This window comes from Grus americana, unplaced genomic scaffold (assembly GCF_028858705.1).
Source record: "Grus americana isolate bGruAme1 unplaced genomic scaffold, bGruAme1.mat H_60, whole genome shotgun sequence".
Lineage (NCBI taxonomy): Eukaryota > Metazoa > Chordata > Aves > Gruiformes > Gruidae > Grus > Grus americana.
Genome location: NW_026561383.1, coordinates 44,699 through 67,103, shown reverse-complemented (window position 1 = coordinate 67,103; position 22,405 = coordinate 44,699). Strand labels below are relative to the sequence as shown.

The window sequence follows — 22,405 nt, the reverse complement described above, 5'->3', positions numbered from 1 at the left end:
CCCAAGTCTACACTGTTATCAAAACCATTAGGGTTTGACTAATATATTGGTTTTTATTGAACTATCATACCTGCTTTGTGATAAGTATAGATTTGCTTAGAAAAAGAAGATAGTGATTTAATGAGTATGATGGTCAACAGGCCACTGGAAGTGGTAGGCTTTACAGACTCTAAGTGTAGAGGCTAGGTAGTGTAGAAGAATACACTTATTTTCACACTCACTTATTTCAAAAGGTAGAGAGGTTACTTTTTGTGAACTGAAGCTGTACAGACAGACTTATCACAAGGGGCGATTAATCACCTTTTGTCCTGCAGACGCTCAAACACTGTCCATGGGTTAAGGGCAGTCTGCCCAGAGAGTGCAGTCTGTGGTTGTCCCAGCCCAAGGATACTCAGCATTGCCGCCTTCTCTCTGAATTCTGCTGGATAGCGACCCCTAACAGGAGAGCATAAGGCTTATTCAGTGACTTCTGATGAAGCTTTGTTTTCCTTTTCAGTAAGTGTGGACGTCTGTGTAAGTGTGAGAACATCATGGTGGCGTTTAAAGGAGTCTGGACTCAGCCCTTCTGGAAAGCCGTTTCGGCAGAATTTTTGGCCATGCTCATTTTTGTCCTCCTTAGCCTCGGCTCCACGATCAACTGGGGTGGAGCAGAGAAGCCCCTGCCTGTAGACATGGTCCTTATCTCCCTCTGCTTTGGACTCAGCATTGCAACCATGGTGCAGTGCTTTGGGCACATCAGCGGAGGCCACATTAATCCTGCTGTGACCGTGGCAATGGTCTGCACGAGGAAGATCAGCCTCGCCAAGTCAGTCTTCTACATTCTTGCCCAGTGCCTGGGAGCCATCGTGGGCGCAGGCATCCTTTACCTCGTCACACCACCAAGCGTGGTGGGAGGCCTGGGAGTCACTGCGGTAATCACTTCTCCTCCGGCTCTTGAACTAGACTAGCTTAGAGCCTGAGAAAATATAATCAGTGTCACGCAGAATAAGGAGAGCTCAAGTAGAGATTTTAAGAGCTTGCTGGTTTATTTACAACATCTAGACAGGGCTTAAAGCTCTCCTTATGATGGGTTTATGCAATGTAATATCTATAGCTGTTCTTTTTATAGAAGTTCTCTTTCCTAGAACTTCTCCAAATCTGATGACAGCAGGTAATGTTAATTTGCATACAAAATTTAAATAATATATGCGTGAAATGCCATTTTTATATGGGCTGGGGAGGGGGAAATTAATTCTATACCATTATGATGGGGATTGAAAAAACATCAATTTAAAATGACATACTTTTGAAACAGATTGTGGCTTAGATTTCAGCTTTGTTCTAAACTAATAAGGAATGCCATCAGTTAGCCCTGTTGCAGGACTTATTAAAAATGCACTTGAGCCGCACACTGCTTAATTTTTAATTGAAATTTAAATTAATTAAGTCAGGGCTAATTAATGAATTTATAATTGAATAGTAAATTACAGTGATCCCAAGAAAAAAAAATGGTGAAGGGGAAGTGCAGCATTTGCAAATCCCTGTGTAAAAATAAACTATACTTCTGCAGTCTAACTTTGAAGTTCTTGTTGGATGTTACTTTTAAGCCTTCTGTTCTCAGTCCAGCAGTAGTTTTCCATGGCTCTCAAAAAAAAATTTTTTTTGAAAAAAGGGGAGAGGGAAAGTGTTGGGGGAACCCATATCTCTAAATTTCATTGTTATCTTTCACTGTGTACCATTTAGAAATACCTTTCATTGAAATACAATTAATGTATGTGGTGGCTTTCTGATTTATGAAATCACCTTTGTTTCATCTCCGGTGTTTCTTTCCCTTCTTCCAGGTACACAGGGATCTTTCCGCTGGCCATGGACTCCTGGTGGAGTTGATAATTACATTCCAGCTGGTTTTTACTATTTTTGCCAGCTGTGATTCAAAACGAAGTGATGTCACTGGTTCAGTAGCTTTAGCAATTGGATTTTCTGTTGCAATTGGACATTTATTTGCTGTAAGTTAATGGCTACTCTTTAAAAAATAAGCCCCTTTTGTCCCTTTATGACTATTTCAGAAGTAAATGGAAAGTTCTGTGACCTTTATAGCTGCTGTAGCTATATAGCTGCTATATTCTTCATGGATCCACACCAAAACCCTTTGGAGTAGGAGGAGGGTCCCCTTGGACAGGGTGTTGCATCAGAGGTTTTGTTAATTTTGCGGTAAGACTTGGGAGAGTGACAATACTTGCTGTCAAGATCAGAAGCCATGCAAAAACAGGGTGTCCCCATAGTACAAGGACCAGCAGAAATGGAACCTTCAAGATTTAATAACAGGTAGCATTTTGTGTCTGTTTTAGATCAATTACACCGGTGCCAGTATGAACCCTGCTCGATCATTTGGACCTGCTGTCATCATGGGGAGATGGGAGAACCAATGGGTAACTCTGCTTTCATGCTTCCTTCACCGTAGTGACAAACAGCTATCAGGGTTTTTCATACATCATTTGCTGTTAGTTATCTATCCCAGTACGACCCATAGAGACCATCACTGAGGAAGGCAGGCACTGACCTGCCACAAACTTAGGTACAGTTATGCTCCTCACCTAGGACTGCGGTGCAGTATGCAGCACATTGGAATAGCGTCTTGCTATTTGGGGGCCGTTTTGTGGAGGTAGTAGCTGGGGTAGAAAGGAAATCATACAAAAAGGTAAAAATAAAAAAGCAATCCAGTGAGACCGAAAGAAGAATTGAACTGCTAGAAAGAAAAATCCTCCAAGGCAGATTCCAAACCCCCCAGTCACGCTGGTGAGAAGTTATGGAAGTAATTCTGTCGGCTTCACGTTTCACCTGGTTCTGCGGCAAACTGGGGCAGACGTATAAAATGAGAGCAGAGACCCTCTGTGATCTGGTTCCCTGGGGAGAACCTGCCTCCGCAAATGCCCGCAGTGAGAGATGAAGGGGTTGCAGTCTGGTCTTTGCAGACCAGACCAGATGTTACCTGCTTCAATTTGAAAGCGTCGGCTTAACTAGGAGTGTTTGCGCAGGAAACAATTTGATAAACGGATTGTGAATGATGCAGTCATTTTCCATAGCATCCCACTATTAAACTTATTAAAAACCAATTTGCATTTTATAAAGGAGAGATGGATTGCAGCTCAGCCTCACCTAATTAAAGACAGGGAAAGCACTTCTAGGGACAGTTTCAATGCTAACTGTAAGAGCTGCATATTGAGTGTATATAGGGATTTTCTTGATTTTTAAAGTATGAAGCCCACATTGCTCCCACTGCAGCTAATACCAGAAATGGCATTGTCTTCAGGCCCTAAGGCTCCAATTCTGCAAACACGATACCATGTGTAACTTTGTTCCCAAGAGTTACCCTATTGAGGCAGATTTACCCAGTTACCAGAGAATGGCTTGTTCATACGAAAAACTGCTGTAGTTTTTCACAAGATTAATTTTCCATACTCTGAGGGAGCCTGTAATTTATAACTAAAGCGGTAAACAATAAACGAATGTACCATGGAGAAACTTGTAGGAAAAGCCTAGCTACGGTCCTGGTCACTTGGAAGGATGGTGTCTTCTCCAGTGCAGTGACATTGGCATGCCATTGACAGAAGCCCGTGGGCTTCTGCACCTACTAATGTTACACAACTGCTGCCTGTCATGCTGAAATAGATAGGTACCCTACAAAGTTGTGTCTGTCAGTTGTATTTGCTTGCCCAAATTAGATAATCAGGTAGCTGCTTGTTGGTTTCTGCAGGATCAGAAGACAGATTTGGATTATTTTGGAAATGGGAGTCTGAAACAGTGAAGTAGAACTGTTCGTGTGTATGCTAGGAAAGGTTTTGTTTCCTTAAAAGTTTGTTGTCACCTTGGGTGAAAATGAGAAATCAGTTTTCTGCGTTATTGTTTATTTTGTGTGTCATCTTGCAGACACTCCATATGTGTTGTTTACAGCTGACAGTAAGTGATGAAAATTTAGAGGAGGGCTCTTGGAAAGAAATGGCTCAATAAAACTTGATAAAACTGTTTCTCTTCAAAGATGTGGGCCTGCTTCTCAGTCATCGTACCCCTGCTAGTTTAAAAGCAAAGCTATGACAGAGCAGCTGTACGTTGTATGTGACTACAGAGCTGTATTTGACAAGTCATACATGACTCCGACAGGATCTGTGGCCTTTTTTGTTTTTTCTCAAGAAGTGTTATAGCTATGGTTGATCTAACTAAGGATGATGAACCACCTGTACTTTTTTGTTATTGGACAAAGTTTAAAAAAGTAAGTTAAATCTCCCATAAAGAAGGGGGGGGGAAAGCTGCTTTCTATTAACAGAAGGTAGGGCAGCCAGAGAGGATGCCTGTGTGGCTGTCCGTGGGAGATGTCCATAGCTTTGCTGCCGCTCAGCTGGTCTGCTTGAGAAGGTTGGTAACCAGACATACAGACTGAAATCTTTTTCAGGCATCGGGAAAGTAGTAACCGTACCTCACTGACATGTCAGTGTAGGTCTCTCTTCTTTGCTCTGTGGGCTCCACTGGCTGGCGACTTCCTAAACGCTGGCACAAGAGGAGTTTTTAGGGAACAGCTGCACCCACGGATGCGAGGTGGTTTTGATGACTGGACTCAAGGTGACTAGGGAGAATTTCTGAAGGGGTTGAAATACATGTGAGAGAGAGAGAGAGACTGGGAGCAGGCAGAAAAGAAAAAAAACCATGATAAAGGACTAATGCCGTTAACCACCTAAGAGACTGCCTTTTGACCAACTTCATACGTGATTTTTTAGAGCAGTCACTTAATTGCTGATCTCCAGGTCACCATCTGTGAAACCTATGGTAGTTACACTTCTCTGCCTAATAAACTGGTATGATGGCAGATTTCATCCCAGTTCATGAAAGCCAGGGAACTATGTGACCACACATTTCTGGAAAGCAGACTTGGTTTGAATGATTGGGCATGGGTATTTCGCAGAAAGTTTTCTGGGTGAAGTCTGTAGTGACATGCTTTTCTCTGAGACCCTGGCGTCTTTATTTGCTCTAGAGCTTAATGCCTGTCTTTTTTCCACCTCTTTTTGCAGGTATATTGGGTGGGACCAATAATAGGAGCAGTCCTTGCTGGTGCTCTTTATGAGTATGTCTATTGCCCAGATGTTGAACTCAAGCGCCGTTTTAAAGATGTCTTCAGTAAGGCTACCCAGCCATCCAAAGGGAAATACATTGAGGTGGATGATAACAGGAGCCACGTAGAGACCGATGACCTGATCCTGAAGCCTGGCATAGTTCATGTGATTGATATCGACAGGGGTGAGGACAAGAAGGGAAGAGATCCATCCAGCGAGGTGTTGTCTTCTGTATGACTAGCAAGAAGCACTGAAAGCAGAGAGCAGCCTGCTAACCTGTCCACAGATATCCTTCCACCTATTAAAGAAACAGATCTCCTCTAAACTGAGCATCTACCATTTCTTAACAGGTATGGTGCGGGCAGATGTGTGGTAGTGGTGTCATCAAACCATATGCCTGCTCAGTTGGAATATTAGGACTTTCCCCATCTATTATTCCAGATTAAGAGTTATTAATACTATTTTCCTTTCCTTCTTTCTGGAAAAATCCCAAAGTCAAAAAAATAGATGGAAGCATTCTTCTTTAATAAATCAGTCAATAATGAGATGAAGATAGAGATGTTTAACATTCAGATTGACAGTTAAGACGTATCAGGAAATGCCTATAGACATGAAGACCTACTTATCAGATTGTTCTTCTGACATTTAATTGGCTGTTGTCAGCTCCGATTAGAACATCTTATCCATTAAGCGTTCTCTGTGAGGTTCAGGGACAGCACCAACAGTATTTAAGAGTTTTATCCACAGTCAAGCAAAAGGATACTGTTTCCACTCATGTACGTCACTACTGCCTTGCAAACTACCTCTGAAAAAGTGATACTTTAATAGATTTTTAAAAAAAAAAAAATCAGCCCATCAAATTTCACTCATGTGATTTGCAGTATAAATATATTACCTTCATCCCTTCCCAGGAGTAAATACGCTGAAATTGAATGTTGAAGTCTACTGTAATAAAGCTGCAAAGCATTTGACTGTACTTCATGCTCCCTCTTGCCATTGTCTATCTGGTGAAACATTCTCCTGGGGTTTGACTATTGACCATTTAGTGTTAGCAGACTCTCAAGGTCATGCAAAGAATATAAAGGCTTTCCTGTTACTTAATAACTCAAATAAGAGATATCTGAAGAAAAGAAGGCATATCTGTTTTCAGTGCACTTGTTCAAATACACATTTCTGTGCTAATTTATGTAAACTAAAGGTTTAAATTACTTACCTGCTTTCTTACAAGATGGTTGGAGATATGGGGGTTTTAATTTATTAGTAATGTAGAGGGTTTTTAACTTTTAACTGTATTGAAACACTGATTGGGAAATATTTTTTTATAACTGATCATAAAAATATGACTGCTTCTGGTTTTTTGTTGTAACAGATACCTAACTATTTGAACAGGATCCATGCTTGTTCCAGTGTTCATATAGTCTTAATTACATCTCCAGCAAAGGTCTCTTTATCTGTTGTTAGGAAAAGATGCAAGCACTTGCAGCATTTTTTAGGGGGAAAGGGACATGAAATATGTTTAGTAATCAGTCTTTCCTTTATAGAAGTACTTTGACAGACATAATCACCCCAGCAGAACATTTCTGTAAAGCTGTTGCTGACTTACTGCTTTTGTTTCTGATCAGTGGCTTTGAGTTTTACAATATGCAGCTGCAGAGCAGTGAGGAGCATGGTATTATTACTGTAATTGTAATTGTATAGTTTTTATTTTGAAATTGAAAAGCTACTCCTGCCTATTTAGCAATAAGAGGGGAAAAAAAGCATTAGTCCTGACTGTGGGCTGTAATAGCCTTGTCTGCTCTTTGACATACTCTACATGCGATCTTTATTACAGGGAATTAGATGTTTCTAATGAGATCATAAACCACTGCTACACTCAAATCTGTGCACTATGATCCAAAGGCAATTCTGCTATCCCAGCTCACAGCACTGCATAGTCCCAGCATGTCCTGCCGTACTCATTTCCCTAGTTTCACACTTTTCTGGTCTTAAACCATGTTAGAGTATCACGCAGGCTTCCTGCGTTGAGCATGAGATTCATGACTCCTCCGTGCATTTGCAGTTGGACCACGATCTCTTCCCTGCACGCCCCCAGGCACAGCATGTGGCATACATGGGCGCAGGACAGGGCTTCCTTGGGTGACCCAGCGACAGCCCCGCTCCCGACGTGTGAGCCCTCTCACCAGACACCGGCCCCATCCCATACCTGCTGCAGCATCACAGAAGCGGCTGCCTGTTGAGTCTCGTAAAATAGCTGGTAATTGTCCTTAGCAGTGCCTCAACACAGCGACAGCATCGCAGTTCAAGGGCATGAGCGTGGTTAGGGACCTGCAAGGGACAATGTCAAATCACAGATAAGAGCTCCTTCCCACCAAAAGGACTAAGTCTCCTGGGGAAGGGCAACACAGGTGTGGTGTTTAGACCCCTCAGATGGATAAATTCCATGATAGTCTCAGTGAGAAAGATCAAAACTTGAGGGGTTTTCTCTGTCTAGACATTTGTTCTGGCTTTTTTTCCCTTTCTTTCCCCCCTTCAAATTCTGTGTTTGTTAAAGGGATGCTTTGATTAAACCTTTTGCATGGCTTAAACAGGTAAAGAAAAGAGTAATACATATAGCACTGGTGGATTTTTAAACAAAGGTTTGCATTTTTGTATTTAAAGACACTCCTTAGAAGCTCTTAATTTGTGAATTTTGCATGGTACTGTGTTATTTAAATAAGAAGCTGTGATTTGTTTAATGCTTAAGGGTCCTTTATACAAACGGCTTGATACATATTTTCCTCAGCCAGCCTGATCCTGCTGCTGAGGTGAGCATAACGCAAGCGTAGCACCACCCTCCTCAGTTAGGAGGATTTTTTTTCTGGAAACAGTCTGTATTAATGAAGTGTGCAAAGACTCAGAACCAGTCCCAGCAGAACTCCTCACTGAAGTATTAGAGATAAGATACTGAGGATCCTGCAAAGATTAGGAGAAAGAAGGAAAGCTAAAATAGAGACCACTAAGACAGTAAAGGATGTTGCCATGCATTGGACGTTAGTAGGAAAGCAAGATATGGTAGGTCTGCTCCTGCTCCTGCAGAATGAGACACATGGATGAGTTTGTCATTGACTACAGTGGAAATAATCCTGAGCTTTTCTGGGCCCTGACGGCTTCTCTCATGAACTTCCCTGTGTTGCTTCCAAAATCAGAGTCCTTTAGCAAGATATTTAATTCTGGAAGGAGGTGCTTTTAACTTGAGGTTTATGACCTACCCTAAAGTAAGTCCTTAGGAGTGGCCTTCATCACAGATGGTTCTGCCCCACCGCAAGAGATCACCATTCATGTAAGGGAACGTCACTCTTCAGCATCCCTTAGGACTCGATTTAGCTTTGACCTGCAGGGATATGTGCTTCTCTAAGTTGTTTTGCAGTGGTATCATCGCTGTACAATAGTCACATTTGGTTAAATAATAGACTAGCATGACCTTTTTATGAATTGGAAATACTTTTGCCTTAGTATGATTTAAAAATACCTACTTTAATGCTGTTTGAGTGAGATTTCTGTTCTAAAGGCCTTCAACTGTAAATTGCACCTCATAACATAACTTGGTGTCTCCTTAAAGTATTTATTGGATGGGGTTGGACATGGTAAATGTCTTTTGTTTATGATGGTGAATGGATATCACAGGAAGTCTGCCGGGCATGTCATCATTCTGGGGTCCTAAAAAAACCATGGATGAGTCTCTCACTCCCCCATGATGGCACGATTGTTTCTAATGCTATATTTGCACTTTAACAAACACATTCAAAATACTTATTGACTGGATTTCAGAAAAGAAAGGATGGAAGCTAAGGGTGGTTACACTGAGGCATACAAATACCTTTTGGGTTGCATGAACTCTGAGGAGTTTATCAGCCAAATTCTAACTACTTTCAAGAAAAAAAAAAAAAAAAGAAACCCTGCAGCATTTGAATTGCCATCATAACCCTTCCTCTGTTGAAGTGTTTGGGAGCTGTATTTTTCATTCATTCAATGGAAGTAGGAGCAAGACTCATCTCATGCAGCGTTTAGCCTTGTCACATGTATTTGCGTATGAGCTTTTAAAAATCTGTTTCATTTCTGATTATTAGTAATTAGTATCTGTTTAGAAAGCTAGATGGCCTTCAGATTTCCACCTTTCTAGTGCTTGGTGGCAGAGCAGTTGCTGCTGTGCTCTGCAACATTTTATCTGCAGTCTGTGTAACATTCAGGAAATTATACTCCATCCAGTATTTTTGATCTAAATAAAATATGTGAGCATTTACATTGTGAACTTTTCTTTCCAAGCTGAGAAATGAAAACACCGTGCACAATTTTTTGTATCTCAAATCAACCTGTGTGTATCTGAGTTTCTCAAGGACTTACTAAATAGACAAGATGCAAATATAGACTGAACTATTTGTTACCCACTTACTTGATCTAAATCATACTGATGCAGTCTCTGTAATTTAGGACAAATGAGGTAAAGCAAACTATGTACATGGATTTTTCCACAAGACTGCTTATTGCTGAAATGCTTAGTCACCATGATATCAGAACTAATGTTATAGGACTTAAAATTTCCATATGTAACATTTGGAATAATCTACTGAAAAATACACTATAAAATAATACATGATTATCTGGTTCCAACTTGTATTCTACTGTATCTCACACTACTGTTGCAAATAAATTATCATCTGTTTAAAAAAAAAAAAAGGCATCATGTGGTCACTGGAAATGTTTAATGATTCTAAAGCTCAGGACTAAGACATAAGGAAAAAATCCCAATCCAGCCAATAAAACATGTCAAAGAGGGAGATGGAAGTATGTGCAACTGATAATGAATGATTTACTGTGAAAAAATATTCATCAGTGAAGAGAAGTGATTGTGAAAGAGGTTTAATATCTTTATAGAAACGAGCTAAACCAATTGGAGGAAAAATTATGCTGGTATATGTACATCACCTATTTTGCCAGATGCTTATAAAACTCATAGGATTAGTGGATCTGAAAAGCGATAGAAATGACACTGACACTGCAGAGTCCTTTGACTAAAGCATGGCTTGTGAGACCAAGCTCCCATGAGGAACTTCAGCAATGGAAATCAGGTCCTGTAGCAATTACATTTCTGGTTGTCTGGCTCCTTGCTTGGAATGCAAAGTTTAGCTCTTAAGACACATATGACATTCATGGACGTAAATTAGGATCCTGAAAATTATAATATGAAAACCCATCACCCATCTAATCAGCAGGAAGAGTTGAGAGGAGACTCACAACTGAAGCTGACCCCTTGCAGAGGTTTGGTTCTTGCCTCCAGCTTCTTCATAGCCAAGCTCCAGCGGCACATCTCAAGAGGCTTAAGGGGGTGTATGTGTGCGTGGCCTATACACACGTGATCTGCATCTTACTGAAACAGGTTCCCAAGGGAATTTAGGCAGAACTAATAAAATTATTTTGGGGACACAATCACGTAAAGCAGGAGCCAATTCAACATTTTGAGATACTCATCAAACAGGAATCTAGGTGTCTGGGTAATTAGAAAGACAAACAAGTTGTGATGCAGAGGTAAGATGAAGAAGGGTCCTGGGAAGAACAGGAAAGCAACGGTGCGGGCAAGGGAGATCTTTGTAGTGTACATCTTTCTTACCCAGTGGTTTCTGGCACTGTGGTATCACTTACAGGACAAAAACGTGGTCCCTGTTGTATGAGGACATGCATGTAGGCTTGTGGATCATATCTGAGCCATCGAATGGGAGAGGCTGAGCCATGCTGAGTGAGTGATGTCCTTACTCTAAGCTTCAGGGGCAACACCGGCTTCAGCAGCAACAACTGCAAACAGCAACTGTGGCTCAGTCATCTGCTTAAAAAGAGAACTTAGAGTGTAGATATTCCCAATATCAGCTTCCTTTTGAACCCTCCTTTGGCTTTAGACTCCTTTATCTGTTGCAGATTGTGGTGTGTTGCAAGTGTTATAAGCTGCTTTATTTATATCAGACTGATAACTGTTATCTTGGCTATTAATTTCTTTTGACCTTTCTTACTTCATTAGAAAAGCAATCCTTACAAGTACAAAGACTGTGGAATAATCTAGCTAAAAAAGCTATCACAAGGTCCTTTTGAAAGATGAAAGGAGCTTATATTATTTCTCTCACCTTGCCCTGTGTGATGGTGAGAGGCGGAGGCTGTCTGTGGGTGTGTGTGGCACACAGAGTTCCCAACTGCTCTTCTCCACTCACAGCAATGGCCTTCATAAAATGTTTTACCTCTACTTCTCTTTTGATATGAATCTTCATAAAAAGCTCTGGCATTCATAATATGTCTAAAAGTTTGTATTAATAGACTCTATATGTGCACACACCTGTGTGTGAAAGCTGCACAGAGATGCACAACTTTGCACAGGCTTTACTCCTTCCTAGTGGTGGACAACATCAGTGGGTAAAACCAGCTGCCATTTGAGATCGCTGCGTGCCCCACTGGGATCCTGATGGCTCCATCATTTATTTCCACTTATTTCTGAGCCATATGGCTTTCAGCTTGAAGAGGGGTCATGGCTGTCTCCTACTACCATGGAGCCAGTTGGGTTCTGCTGCTCTTCCTTTCAAGGTTCATTTGCCATAAGGCTTTTTCTTCCACACTTGAGCCATTTAAAAATTTATTACCTTAACCATTTTGGAACCTTCTAGCATGAGAAATATTTTACTATTATCCCACTCTACCTCAGGGTTACCTCCATGTATTCTGTGGGGATTAGAATCATAGAATCATAGAATCACAGAATGGTTAGGGTTGGAAGGGACCTCAAAGATCATCTAGTTCCAACCCCCCTGCTGCAGGCAGGGACACCCTCCACTAGACCACATTGCCCAAAGCCCCATCCAACCTGGCCTTGAACACTTCCAGGGATGGGGCCTCCACAACATCTCTGGGCAACCTGTTCCAGTGCCTCACCACTCTCACAGTAAAGAATTTCTTTCTAACATCTAATCTAAATCGACCCTCCTTCAGCTTAAACCCATTACCCCTTGTCCTGTCACTACACTCCCTGATAAACAGTCCCTCTCCAGCTTTCCTGTAGGCCCCTTCAGGTACTGGAAAGCCACAATTAGATCTCCCCGGAGCCTTCTCTTCTGCAGGCTGAACAACCCCAACTATCTCAGCCTGTCCTCATAGGAGAGGTGCTCCAGCCCTCTGATCAGCTTCATGGCCCTCCTCTGGACTCTGTCCAACTGCTCGATGTCTCTCCTGTACTGGGGACCCCAGAGCTGGACGTACTCCAGGTGGGGTCTCACAAGAGCAGAGCAGAGGGGCAGGATCACCTCCCTTGACCTGCTGGTCACGCTGGTTTTGATGCAGCCCAGGACATGGTTGGCTTTCTGGGTTCTGAGCGCACATGGCCGGCTTGTGTCCAGCTTTTCATTTGCCAGTACCCCCAAGTCCTTCTCTGTGGGGCTGCTTTCTATCCATTCCTCGCCCAGCCTATAGCTGTGCTTGGGATTGCGCCGACCCACATGCAGGACCTTGCACTTGGCCTTGCTGAACCTCATGAGGTTCACATGGGCCTACCTCTTGATCTTGTCCAGGTCCCTCTGGATGGCATCCTTCCATTCAGGTGTGTTGACCACACCACTCAGCTTGGTGTCACCTGCAGACTTGCTGAGGGTGCACTCGATCCCATTGTCCATGTCAACGACAAAGATGTTGAACAGTGCCAGTCCCAGTACCGATGCCTGAGGGACGCCACTCATCACCGTTCTCCACTTGGACATTGAGCCGTTGCCCACAACTCTTTGAGTGCGACCATCCAGCCAATTCCTTATCCACCGAGTGGTCCATCCATCGAATCCATGTCTCTCCAATTTAGAAACAAGGATGTCATGCGGGACAGTGTCAAATGCCTTGCACAAGTCCAGGTAGATGACGTCAGTTGCCCTTCCCTTGTCCACCGATGCTGTAACCCCATCATAGAAGGCCACCAAGTTTGTCAGGCATGATTTGCCCTTACTGAAGCCGTGTTGGCTGTCACCAATCACCTCCTTATTTTCCATGTGCCTGAGCATAGTCTCCAGGAGGGTCTGCTCCATGATCTTGCCAGGCACGGAGGTGAGACTGACTGTCCTGGAGTTCCCTGGGTCTTCCTTTTTACCCTTCTTAAAAAATGGGGGTTATGTTCCCCCTCTTCCAGTCGGCAGGAACTTCACCAGACTGCCAGGACTTCTCAAATATGATGGAGAGTGGCCTGGCCACTTCATCTGCCAGTTCCCCTTCCCTTATCCACGGACGCTGTAACCCCATCATAGAAGGTCACCAATTTTGTCAGGCACAATTTGCCCCTAGTAAAGCCATTGTTGCTTTACTTTGGAATAGCAGATCTCAGGGCACTGGAGATTCATTCATTTTTCCTCAAAAAATTCCTTTGATAATGCCAGTGATATCTCCACTATTCTGTTCCAGTGCTTAATCGTTTCTGTTTGCTTGGTATCTCAGTGCCTCGCTGCCTAGTGGTCCCATCTTCAGACAGGAATGCATGCTTATTTTGCTGTGTTTTGCTTTATTGCCTGCCTTTCCAGCTGAATGAGCTCATCAGAGCTGGAATGAGATGGTTTAGTCTCTAGACCCTCCTTCTCTGAGCTTCTTCAAGCTGCTACTGCCACTTGGGACCACTTTCTCTAGGCATCAGCAGAGTTGTCCTAGAGGAGGGCTTCTCGTCTGCTTTGACTTGCCAGAGCTGCACAGTACACAGGCAAAATCCTGCCTTAGCTTCACAGAAGAGATGAAGTCGGGTTGCACCAGCCAAACCCAGTCTTAGACAATTGCAGTAGAGTAAACAGTGTCCAGCAAAGAAGTAATCGATTTTGAAAAGATGGGACTTGGGCTTGTGGCAGGTCCCTGGGCTCTGATTTGCAAGAAAACATCAACAGGAAAACTGGAACAATGGTCGATTGGCCCTGTAAGTTCTGAACATATGCACATGAACATCCAGTAGGAAAAAGCTTAATGCTTCATGATTAAAGATGACAGGGTAGGGACAAAATGAACTCTGGAGATTGGGAAGATGTACACAGAAGTTGGACTCTGCTGCTGTTTGCCCACAGGTATTGCTCCAGAGAAACAGCTGCACAGCATCTTCTCAGAGCTGAGTCAGACCAGCTGTACAGGGTAGGATGCACACAAACACAAATGTTTCAGACACAAGGCTTTTTTGTTTTTCTCTCTCCTTCCACAGCTGCCCAGCATACTTCAGATTTACTGGAGGCAAACATTGCTAGGCCATAAATGCAGAAGCTTCTCTAGCCTCAAGACGAAAATGCAAGAATAAAGCTTTGTGTCCTCCAACCTTTTATCTATGAAAAAGCCCAGCAAATACCATGGAGGGAGCTTTAGCAAAGGAGGTCAAAAAGTCCATCTGGATCTTTCTGCATCCTCGTCATTCCTAGAGCTACCCTTAGAGAAGCGATCCATAGGTTAATTTATCACTGTGTAAATAAAATATCCCCCAACTTCTTTTACCACTAGCCTTTCTGAGTAAACATAAATATCCTGTGGTTGAGTGCAGCTGAAGAGCATCTAAGGTTTATATACAGCAGCTATTGCTATTGTGTCTGAATGGTGAGGAAAAGGTCAAAGCAAAATGATTTTATTCTCTCCCCAGTTAGAAAAATTGCTTTGTGTGTTCGTTTGGGGGCTTGGGGGTTTTGTTTTTTTTGGGGTGGGGTTTTTTGTTTGGGGTTTTGGGGTTTTTTTTTTTTGGAGAGGGGCACAGAATTTGATCTTCTTTCCTCTTACAGGGCTGTTTCTTTCAGGATGCCCACACCATATTTTATGTTTTCTACATCTTGAATCCTCAAATGTTTTGCGGGATTAATTAGAACAATTCATTTTCTCATCCAGCAAAGCCTTTCACTATCCTTTATACTGGTTTTTTTTTTTTCCTTTGTCAAAGAATGTCACTTGAGGATGCTTTAACTTTACTGTTTGTTTGATGTCTTTGCTCTGCAGGATCTGACGACACCCTCCATCACATGGTCTCCATTTGTCTATATTTCCTGCATAGACAGCTGTCCCTTCAATGGGTTTAAGACCCTATGGAGACTACTGAGGTTTTTACAATGAAGCTCCAAGCATCTCACTTTCTGATTCAAACTCTTCATTTTCACTTCAGATGGTATTTTTCATAATAAAACACACACAGTTTCCATGAACTTTATTTCATGATGGACCTAGTTTTTTCTTCTGACTCCAGACCTTTTTTATAAATTTTCTCAACATTTTGCTAAATATTTAGAATTTATCATTAAAACCTCCATCTTTGAGACAATTGCCTAAATAATGTTCGTGATTCTTACATTCCCTTCCATTTGTGTCTCATTTTCAGCGTTTGAGGGGCCAAAGGTTTTTGTGTCGACTACATGTAAACACTGTGTAAAGGGAGAAAACTCACATTCTGGCAGTTATATATGGCATATGGCATAGATGGAGCCTCAGGTGCTGGAGCCTGAAAAGTTGCCATTTTACACCCCTGCACACACAAGCTTTATTCAGCAGTGAAACATCCATAGGTTTCAGAGTTAACTGAGAAATGTATAATCCTAACAACATGAGGTGAAAACCTAAATACTAAATTCCAGCTTTGCAGGGAGAAGATGAGAAATCCACATCATATCCTTCAGCCCTGGGGAAATGGCTCCCAAGTCACGCACAAAAAAAATTGCTTTGTATTGTTTGGGACTGAATCAGCTCAGAGGATATGTCTACCTAAATATTTGAAGGTTCTTTTGCCATCACCAAGACCAGAGGTGCTTTCCCTTCAGAATGTCTCCATAAGCAGAAGATTCAGAGCAAGCCGGACTTCATGTGTCTGAACTCATTTATGGGTTTAATGCAACAGTGGAAAAATAGATATAGGGTCATGCATGGCCAGAGTCGATGAGGATGCAAGCTAAGGGCAGGCAGAGAAGGGGACAAGCACTTGACAAATCAAGAAATGAGCCATGTTGCTCTGGGCTGCTCCTCAGACAGTCCTGTAGAGTCATGCAAACAGAGTTCTTACCTCCACCTTCAAGACAGGATGTGGTAGCAGGACCTAAATAACAGCAAGCTTTCCAGTTCCCAGAAGGAAATCCTATAGCTAAAGCAGCTTTCAAAAACTGAGTCCTGCAGTTCTAGGAAATGGTTAAAACTATTTTTACAATTACTTTTCTATATGCTTATATAGATGTATAATATTTATATATTTATATTTTATATATAATATTTGGGTTATATATATTTTTATATGTTTATACTTATATACACTTATATGTGTGTGTATAAATTATATATGCATATATTACAAATGGTTAAGCAATCTTGAAATGTTGTGCTTACCCCACAGATTTAATAGTAAACTTTAACCAGGAAGACACCACGGGCAGCCTGACTCCTGGTCTTCTGTTCTAAACATTGGTATTTTCCCTCTTACGAGTGTTAACATTTCTCCAGCCAACATAAAGTGTTTATTCTGCAGATAAGTCAGAAAAGGGAAAGCCTTGTCTGCTCTCATGGTTGTTACACTGACAGCATTTTCCTTGTGGTTTGATTTAACACAAAGCTACAAATGCCCTCTGTAAGTACCAAATTGTTACACCTACACTGAGTAAACATAATACAACTTGCTTTTGCTGAAACATGATGGTTTTCTCCTGTCTGCTTTGTACCTTCTTGAAGGCAAACCAGGTCATGAAGTCCTGAAGATCAGTCAGTTCATTTCTAACCATGGCTGTAGATCTTACCAGATCCTGTCCTTCAGAACATCAACTGAACTATCTAATACAGAGACTTTTTTTCTTTCTTTTTCTTTTTGTGTGTAGATCCTTCCATTTGATTGGAGCGCCTGTGGTAATGATAATCCATTGACAAAAACAGCAACAGGGATATTTTAAATTTCTTTTTTACAGACCAAACTCTACTAGTGAGGTTGATGCCTAAAAAACGTCTGTATAACCCAGGCATGAGATCTCTGTAGGTCAGCTATTTTTCTTCCGCAGACACACAAACCTAAAGGAAGGGTAGTGCCAAAAGTACCATCTTGATCATATAAATTTACACTGCGGCTGTGCCTCCCGTCTCTCCTTAATGGCAGTAGCAGGGCTGTACAAAGCCTGCTCAGCTAGAGGTGTCGTGGCTTTTTAGCTGATGAGACAGAGCTCCCTTCCCCACGCTCTCTACTGACAGCTCTCCTGACTGAGAAGGCTGCAGTGGGTGGTCTGATATTCTTTGGCTACCCCAGACCCACAAGGAGGAGATCGTTAATGAGTACCCAGGGGGGCCATATAGCTGCTATTAAATAGGGGGAAGGTTAGGTTTGGTTGCGTTTGGTTTGTGCTATTTGGTGAAAACAAGACAAGAAGGACCAGATTTGTGATAACATTGGGAAATCTTTAGAATAACTGGTGTGCCAATTCCAAAAATATTACCATTTGTGTGGTAGAAGTCAGAATCACGATATTTTGTTTCTAAAGTCAGATGAGTTTTAAATTAAAAACATTTTGCTTGTCTGGTTTTTTTAGACCTCGTGCTCATCTGTTACGACTGTGAGAGCTGGAAACATTATGATCTGAGACTCCAGAGTTTAAAGAATACACGCAGGCTGATAATCAAACAATTTATGAGTACCTACGATGTTATACATTTTCATTAGCCCTTTCCTTTTAATGATGCTGTGATTCTGTAGCAAATGAAGCAGGTGAAGTATCTCCACTGGGAATGACTCAGGGATTAAACGCTGTCAGGGGATTAGGGTGGTCATTCTTCTCGCAGCAATGCAGGGAGCTCAAAAAACCTCTGGATGGGGCTAGATCTGTTGATATGAGAAGTCTTGGACTGCGTAACAGGAGGTGGCCTCAGGTGGCTTGGAAGCTGTCTCAGATAATGGTTAACATAAATTGCCTGAGATGCTGCAGCAGCGGTGGTGGTGGTGTGTTCTGTGCAGCATGACCCTGCTAACATAAATTCAAAGAGACTATGGGAAAAATGTTTGTGTTAAGAATAAAATTTGTTTTAAAAATAGATGGTGAAATAAAAAGCATGAAAGTAGACACTTCAAAAGACATTTCACAGCAAATGATATCTCACATTGTGTTTCACATTAGGAATTGCACTGTATTTTAGTACTTTTTCTGCAATTTATCATCCCAAGGAGTCCCTCAGAACATTCCTTACATGACCCTCAGAGCTTCTGTCAAAATCCAGTTGCAAACCTATTTCATATGGGAGGCAGGAGTTTATGTTGTTAATTAGTAAGGCCAACTCGACGATGAGCTCATGGTCCCAGAGGCAGCAATAAATTGTTCTAATCTCTGTTAAGAAATGAGTTCTCCTTTTTCTGCTGGAAAACTAATGTATGAAAACAAAGCTGTAATGTTGTGCTGCGAGGATAAGTCAGTATCTTGTCCAATGACAGCAAAAATAAATTATTCAAATGACAAGATGATGTGCCTGAAGTCCTTGTTACCAGAACTGAGGTTAGCCAATTGAAGTGTGCTCCGTAAAGCAGCTGAACTCCATGGAAGAAGCAAACCTCTTGAATCGAGGTGTCAGGGCTGTGGACCCAACAGTCTGCAAGTCCTTTCCTCTGTCATCAACACAGGCAAAGGTTGTGGGACCTTGAGAAGAAATTGTCAACACGCGTGTTTTCAATGACTGACCTTCTCACAAGGAGAGGCACAGACTATGCTCACCTGCATGAGTTTCAGGCAACTGGTTTTAAGTCATTTCCCTTAGCGTGTGCTGCTGTTGAGTGCACTTGCTGTGCCAAAGACTGAAATAGTTCCAGTACTCATAGGAGTGGCAACTGCTACTAAGGGACTTCAGCAGATAGTGGGACATGTTTGCAGAGATCTAGTGGGAATAGATCCGGGTACCACTACCCTGTTCCTTCGCTTTTCAGATTACCCATCTCCCACAGAACCTGGAAAAGAGCAAGTGAGTGCTCCTCAGTGGAAAGTAACCTTAGTTAAGCGGTCTATGACAATTATTTATACCAAGCTGACAGAGTTTGCACTGATATGTTTGAAGATCGTTCATGTGATCAGTCCTAGGAGCTTTGCTCAGGAGGTAGCAGAGGGACAACGTGCCAGTGATGACCAATAACTCTTAGACTCTTCTTCAAGAGGGTGTCTGACCATTCCCACAGTTAGCTGGATAGAAAAGCAACATGCAGTGTGTGCTAAGAGCATGCGATGTCTGAAAGCAGCAAGTGTTGTCCAAGTATTTTTAGGGGACCCCTGGTATATAACACTAGTGCCATAATATCTGCAAGTGGAAAATTTCATCTTCTTGACAATAACCAGGCTGACAACAATATACAGGAGTTGTGGCATTTCTAGCAATCAGAGATGTGGTAATAGCGTTGTTAAGTTATTTAGGAAGGCTGTGAGTTTTGCTCCTTGACATAGATGTTTATCACTTTTTATTGCATGCAGTTCTGTACCAGCAGGTCAGATTATGATTACTAGGAGTTAACCATAGTATGATAACCTGGAGGTCAGGGCTTCACTGTGCTAAAAAGTGTGGAGGTATAACAAAGAATGATCTCTGTCCCAGAAGCCTGGCACTCAAACTAGAGGGTTATTGGCTAGAAAGGTGATAAAACAAACAGCCCTGGGGAGCAGAGGGAACATAAAACAGTGCAGAGGCAGCCAGGAAAACAAGGATCACATCAAACCAAGTGTGAGCTGCAGGAGATTCTCTTCAAGTTTCTGAAATGCCTCACTGACACAATAAATTTTCCAATAGATTGAACTTTTACTGTAAGTTCAATGTGTATGTTGTGGACACACATGAGAATTTGGTTCGTCTCCAGACTTTTTAAAAAAGGAAAGGGAATGACACAGAATGTGTTTGGGCTTGCAGTTGCAAAAAAATAAGTTATCCTGTATCATTATGCTAAGTACTATTTGAACACAAAGGTAATTTATCCTTAATCTCTTCCTTTATCATAGTCACAAGTAAGGAAAAAAATGCTGAGTACATCCAAAGTACCCCTCTGTCAGGGACAGATTGTTTCCCACAGTTCATGTATTAATACTTTTCCACCCTACCTGCAAAAGAACTTTGCTGTTCTTGCTCTGAAAGTCAGGAGTACATTTGTAGTAGCCTCTGCTTATTTTCCTATACTCTATTTCTACATAGCTGGATAGTTTCTCTCTATCCAGTAAGTTTGTGGCCTTCAAATAGTGTGGGGTTTTGTTAATACGGTTTTAACCAAAGAACACCTGCTGTTCTTGATTTACACATTGATCCCTGCAGCTCATTGATCACTTTTCTTATTTTTGTCTGCACTCCTGATACTAATAGTGTCAGAATCTTTTTAGCAATATAAGGCCTGGGACTCATTGCAAAAATGCTGCTGACACAGCTCCGGTGGTATACTCTGAGATTTCTGCGTCTCTTCACCCCAAGATAGGATTCCTTTGCATGTACCCGCTCTCTTTTACTCACTTGCTACGGTACACTCTCCAAAGCAGTGTTGTGTGCTCCTTGGATGTAACACACTAAGCAAGAGAAATTACAGATTCATTAAAACTGTGGCCAGAAATACTAATTTTAAGCACAATGGTTCCTCAAGTTTTGACACTTTCCCTTCAAAGCAATCCAAAGAAAGACTGCAAGGGTGAGAGGCAGGGTGGCGATGGAGAAGCCAGCAGACAAACAAAAGTTTGGGAAACTTAACAGAAAGCCTCCTGCACCTTCTTCAGTACACAATCACTGTACAGTCTCAGAGGCACTTCTCATTCCTGGGAGAGATTCGCTGGGCTGTGGTGAAGCTTGCAGCTGCAGTGTGCCCTCTTATGGCAACACCAGTTGCTTTCTCTCTCAGTTTCATACAATGGTGTTGCGAAGGGACACAGGGGTTGTCTTGATTTTTTTGTTTTTCTCATTTTAATTTTCCCTGAAAATGAGACACGGGAAGAAAATAGTAACTCTGTATGCTGTGGCATGTTTAGAAAATAGACTTGAAGCATCAAGTCCAGAGCATCAAGCAGTGTCCTATCTTCCAAAGAAGATGAGATAGTGAACAAAACTAAAAGAGAGGCTAAACGTCATCAGGTTTAGCGTTTGTTGATGACATGTATGGCTTTCATACCAAGGTGTATGTAAAGTGAAAGAGGATTGTTAGTTAAAGGCACTGCATTTAACAGATAACATCAAGTTTGTTGACTGAATGTTTCTGTGCTGGCTCTGTTGCAAGCCAGGCTCTGCATATGTTCGTCTGTATTGCTACAGCATTTTGAGTAAGAGGATGACTAAAGTATTGTCATTATTTTGTAAACATTCTATCATTAGAACAGAACCTGTTTTGAAGATTGTGTTCCCATGGCTTCCTCTGCCTCTGCTTCTGGTACCTTGTTCTCCTCCGATGTTTTGCCTTGTTACTTCTCAAACCTCCCCCCTTCACCACCTTGGAGCCCCTGCTGCAGTGCAGCACTCCTGCAGCCCCCCTGCATTCCCAGCAGGACTCTCCTCCTCTGATCACTGAGGATGCTCCCAGTCTCATGGCATTTTCCAACCCACAAAATCATAGTTGGAGTATTCTGGTACTCATATAGCTCATCCTTTCACATCTTTCGGATCAGAACAGCCACATCATTCTTGCTTATTTAATATTGGCCCTCTGCTCATTGAATGTTTAGAAGCACACAGAATTCCCTGAGACTGTGGCATTAATGCCTTTTACTGCAGTGGTTGGCACTGTCAAATAAAAGAGGCATCCTTCCCAATTTCCTGGTCAGCCTTAGAGACCCGATATATTCTGACCACTTCAAGTTTCCAGTTCCAAAACTGATCCAAACTCATGTGCCTGAGGAAAATAAATGCATTCCCCTGCCAGGCTCCTGGCTTCTCCATCAGAATAAAAACTGGCACCACATGGTGGTATGTGCGAGTCCTCTCCGATGACACTGCATGCTCCGAGCACAGACTATTCCTGGGATGACCCATCATCCTGGGGTGCAGGTTCATAATGGTGCCCAGGAGCCATGCACGCACACCCTGGTATTTCTGACTGCAATGTGTTTGTGTTTCTACTTTCCCTCTGGTTCATTGCCTTTTGTATTTACTTCAGCGTGCCCATTCACCTTAACATAAAAAATCAAATAAGAAAACAGTTGAAACGCTTTTTCTGTCAATCAGGCAGCTTCTGCTGCAGCTCATTCTGCTGCAGAATCTTCCTAAAATCTGTCCTTCATTACGATAATATAATAATCAGGCAGTTCCAATACCTCTGATTATTGATGCGAAGACTGATGATATTTGCTACCAAAAGGCAAAAATAGTCTTTAGAAACTAGA

General features: G+C 42.1%; 1 protein-coding gene across 1 annotated transcript; it reads left to right on the top strand.

The window, feature by feature from the left end:
- The first annotated feature begins 464 nt into the window (after positions 1–464).
- Positions 465–9,794, top strand: LOC129200348 (aquaporin-4). Its single transcript, XM_054811677.1, has 4 exons — positions 465–911; positions 1,821–1,985; positions 2,328–2,408; positions 5,040–9,794. The coding sequence occupies exons 1-4, from the start codon at positions 531–533 to the stop codon at positions 5,316–5,318; spliced, it is 906 nt and encodes a 301-aa protein (XP_054667652.1). The 5' UTR covers positions 465–530; the 3' UTR covers positions 5,319–9,794.
- Positions 9,795–22,405: the final 12,611 nt, after the last annotated feature.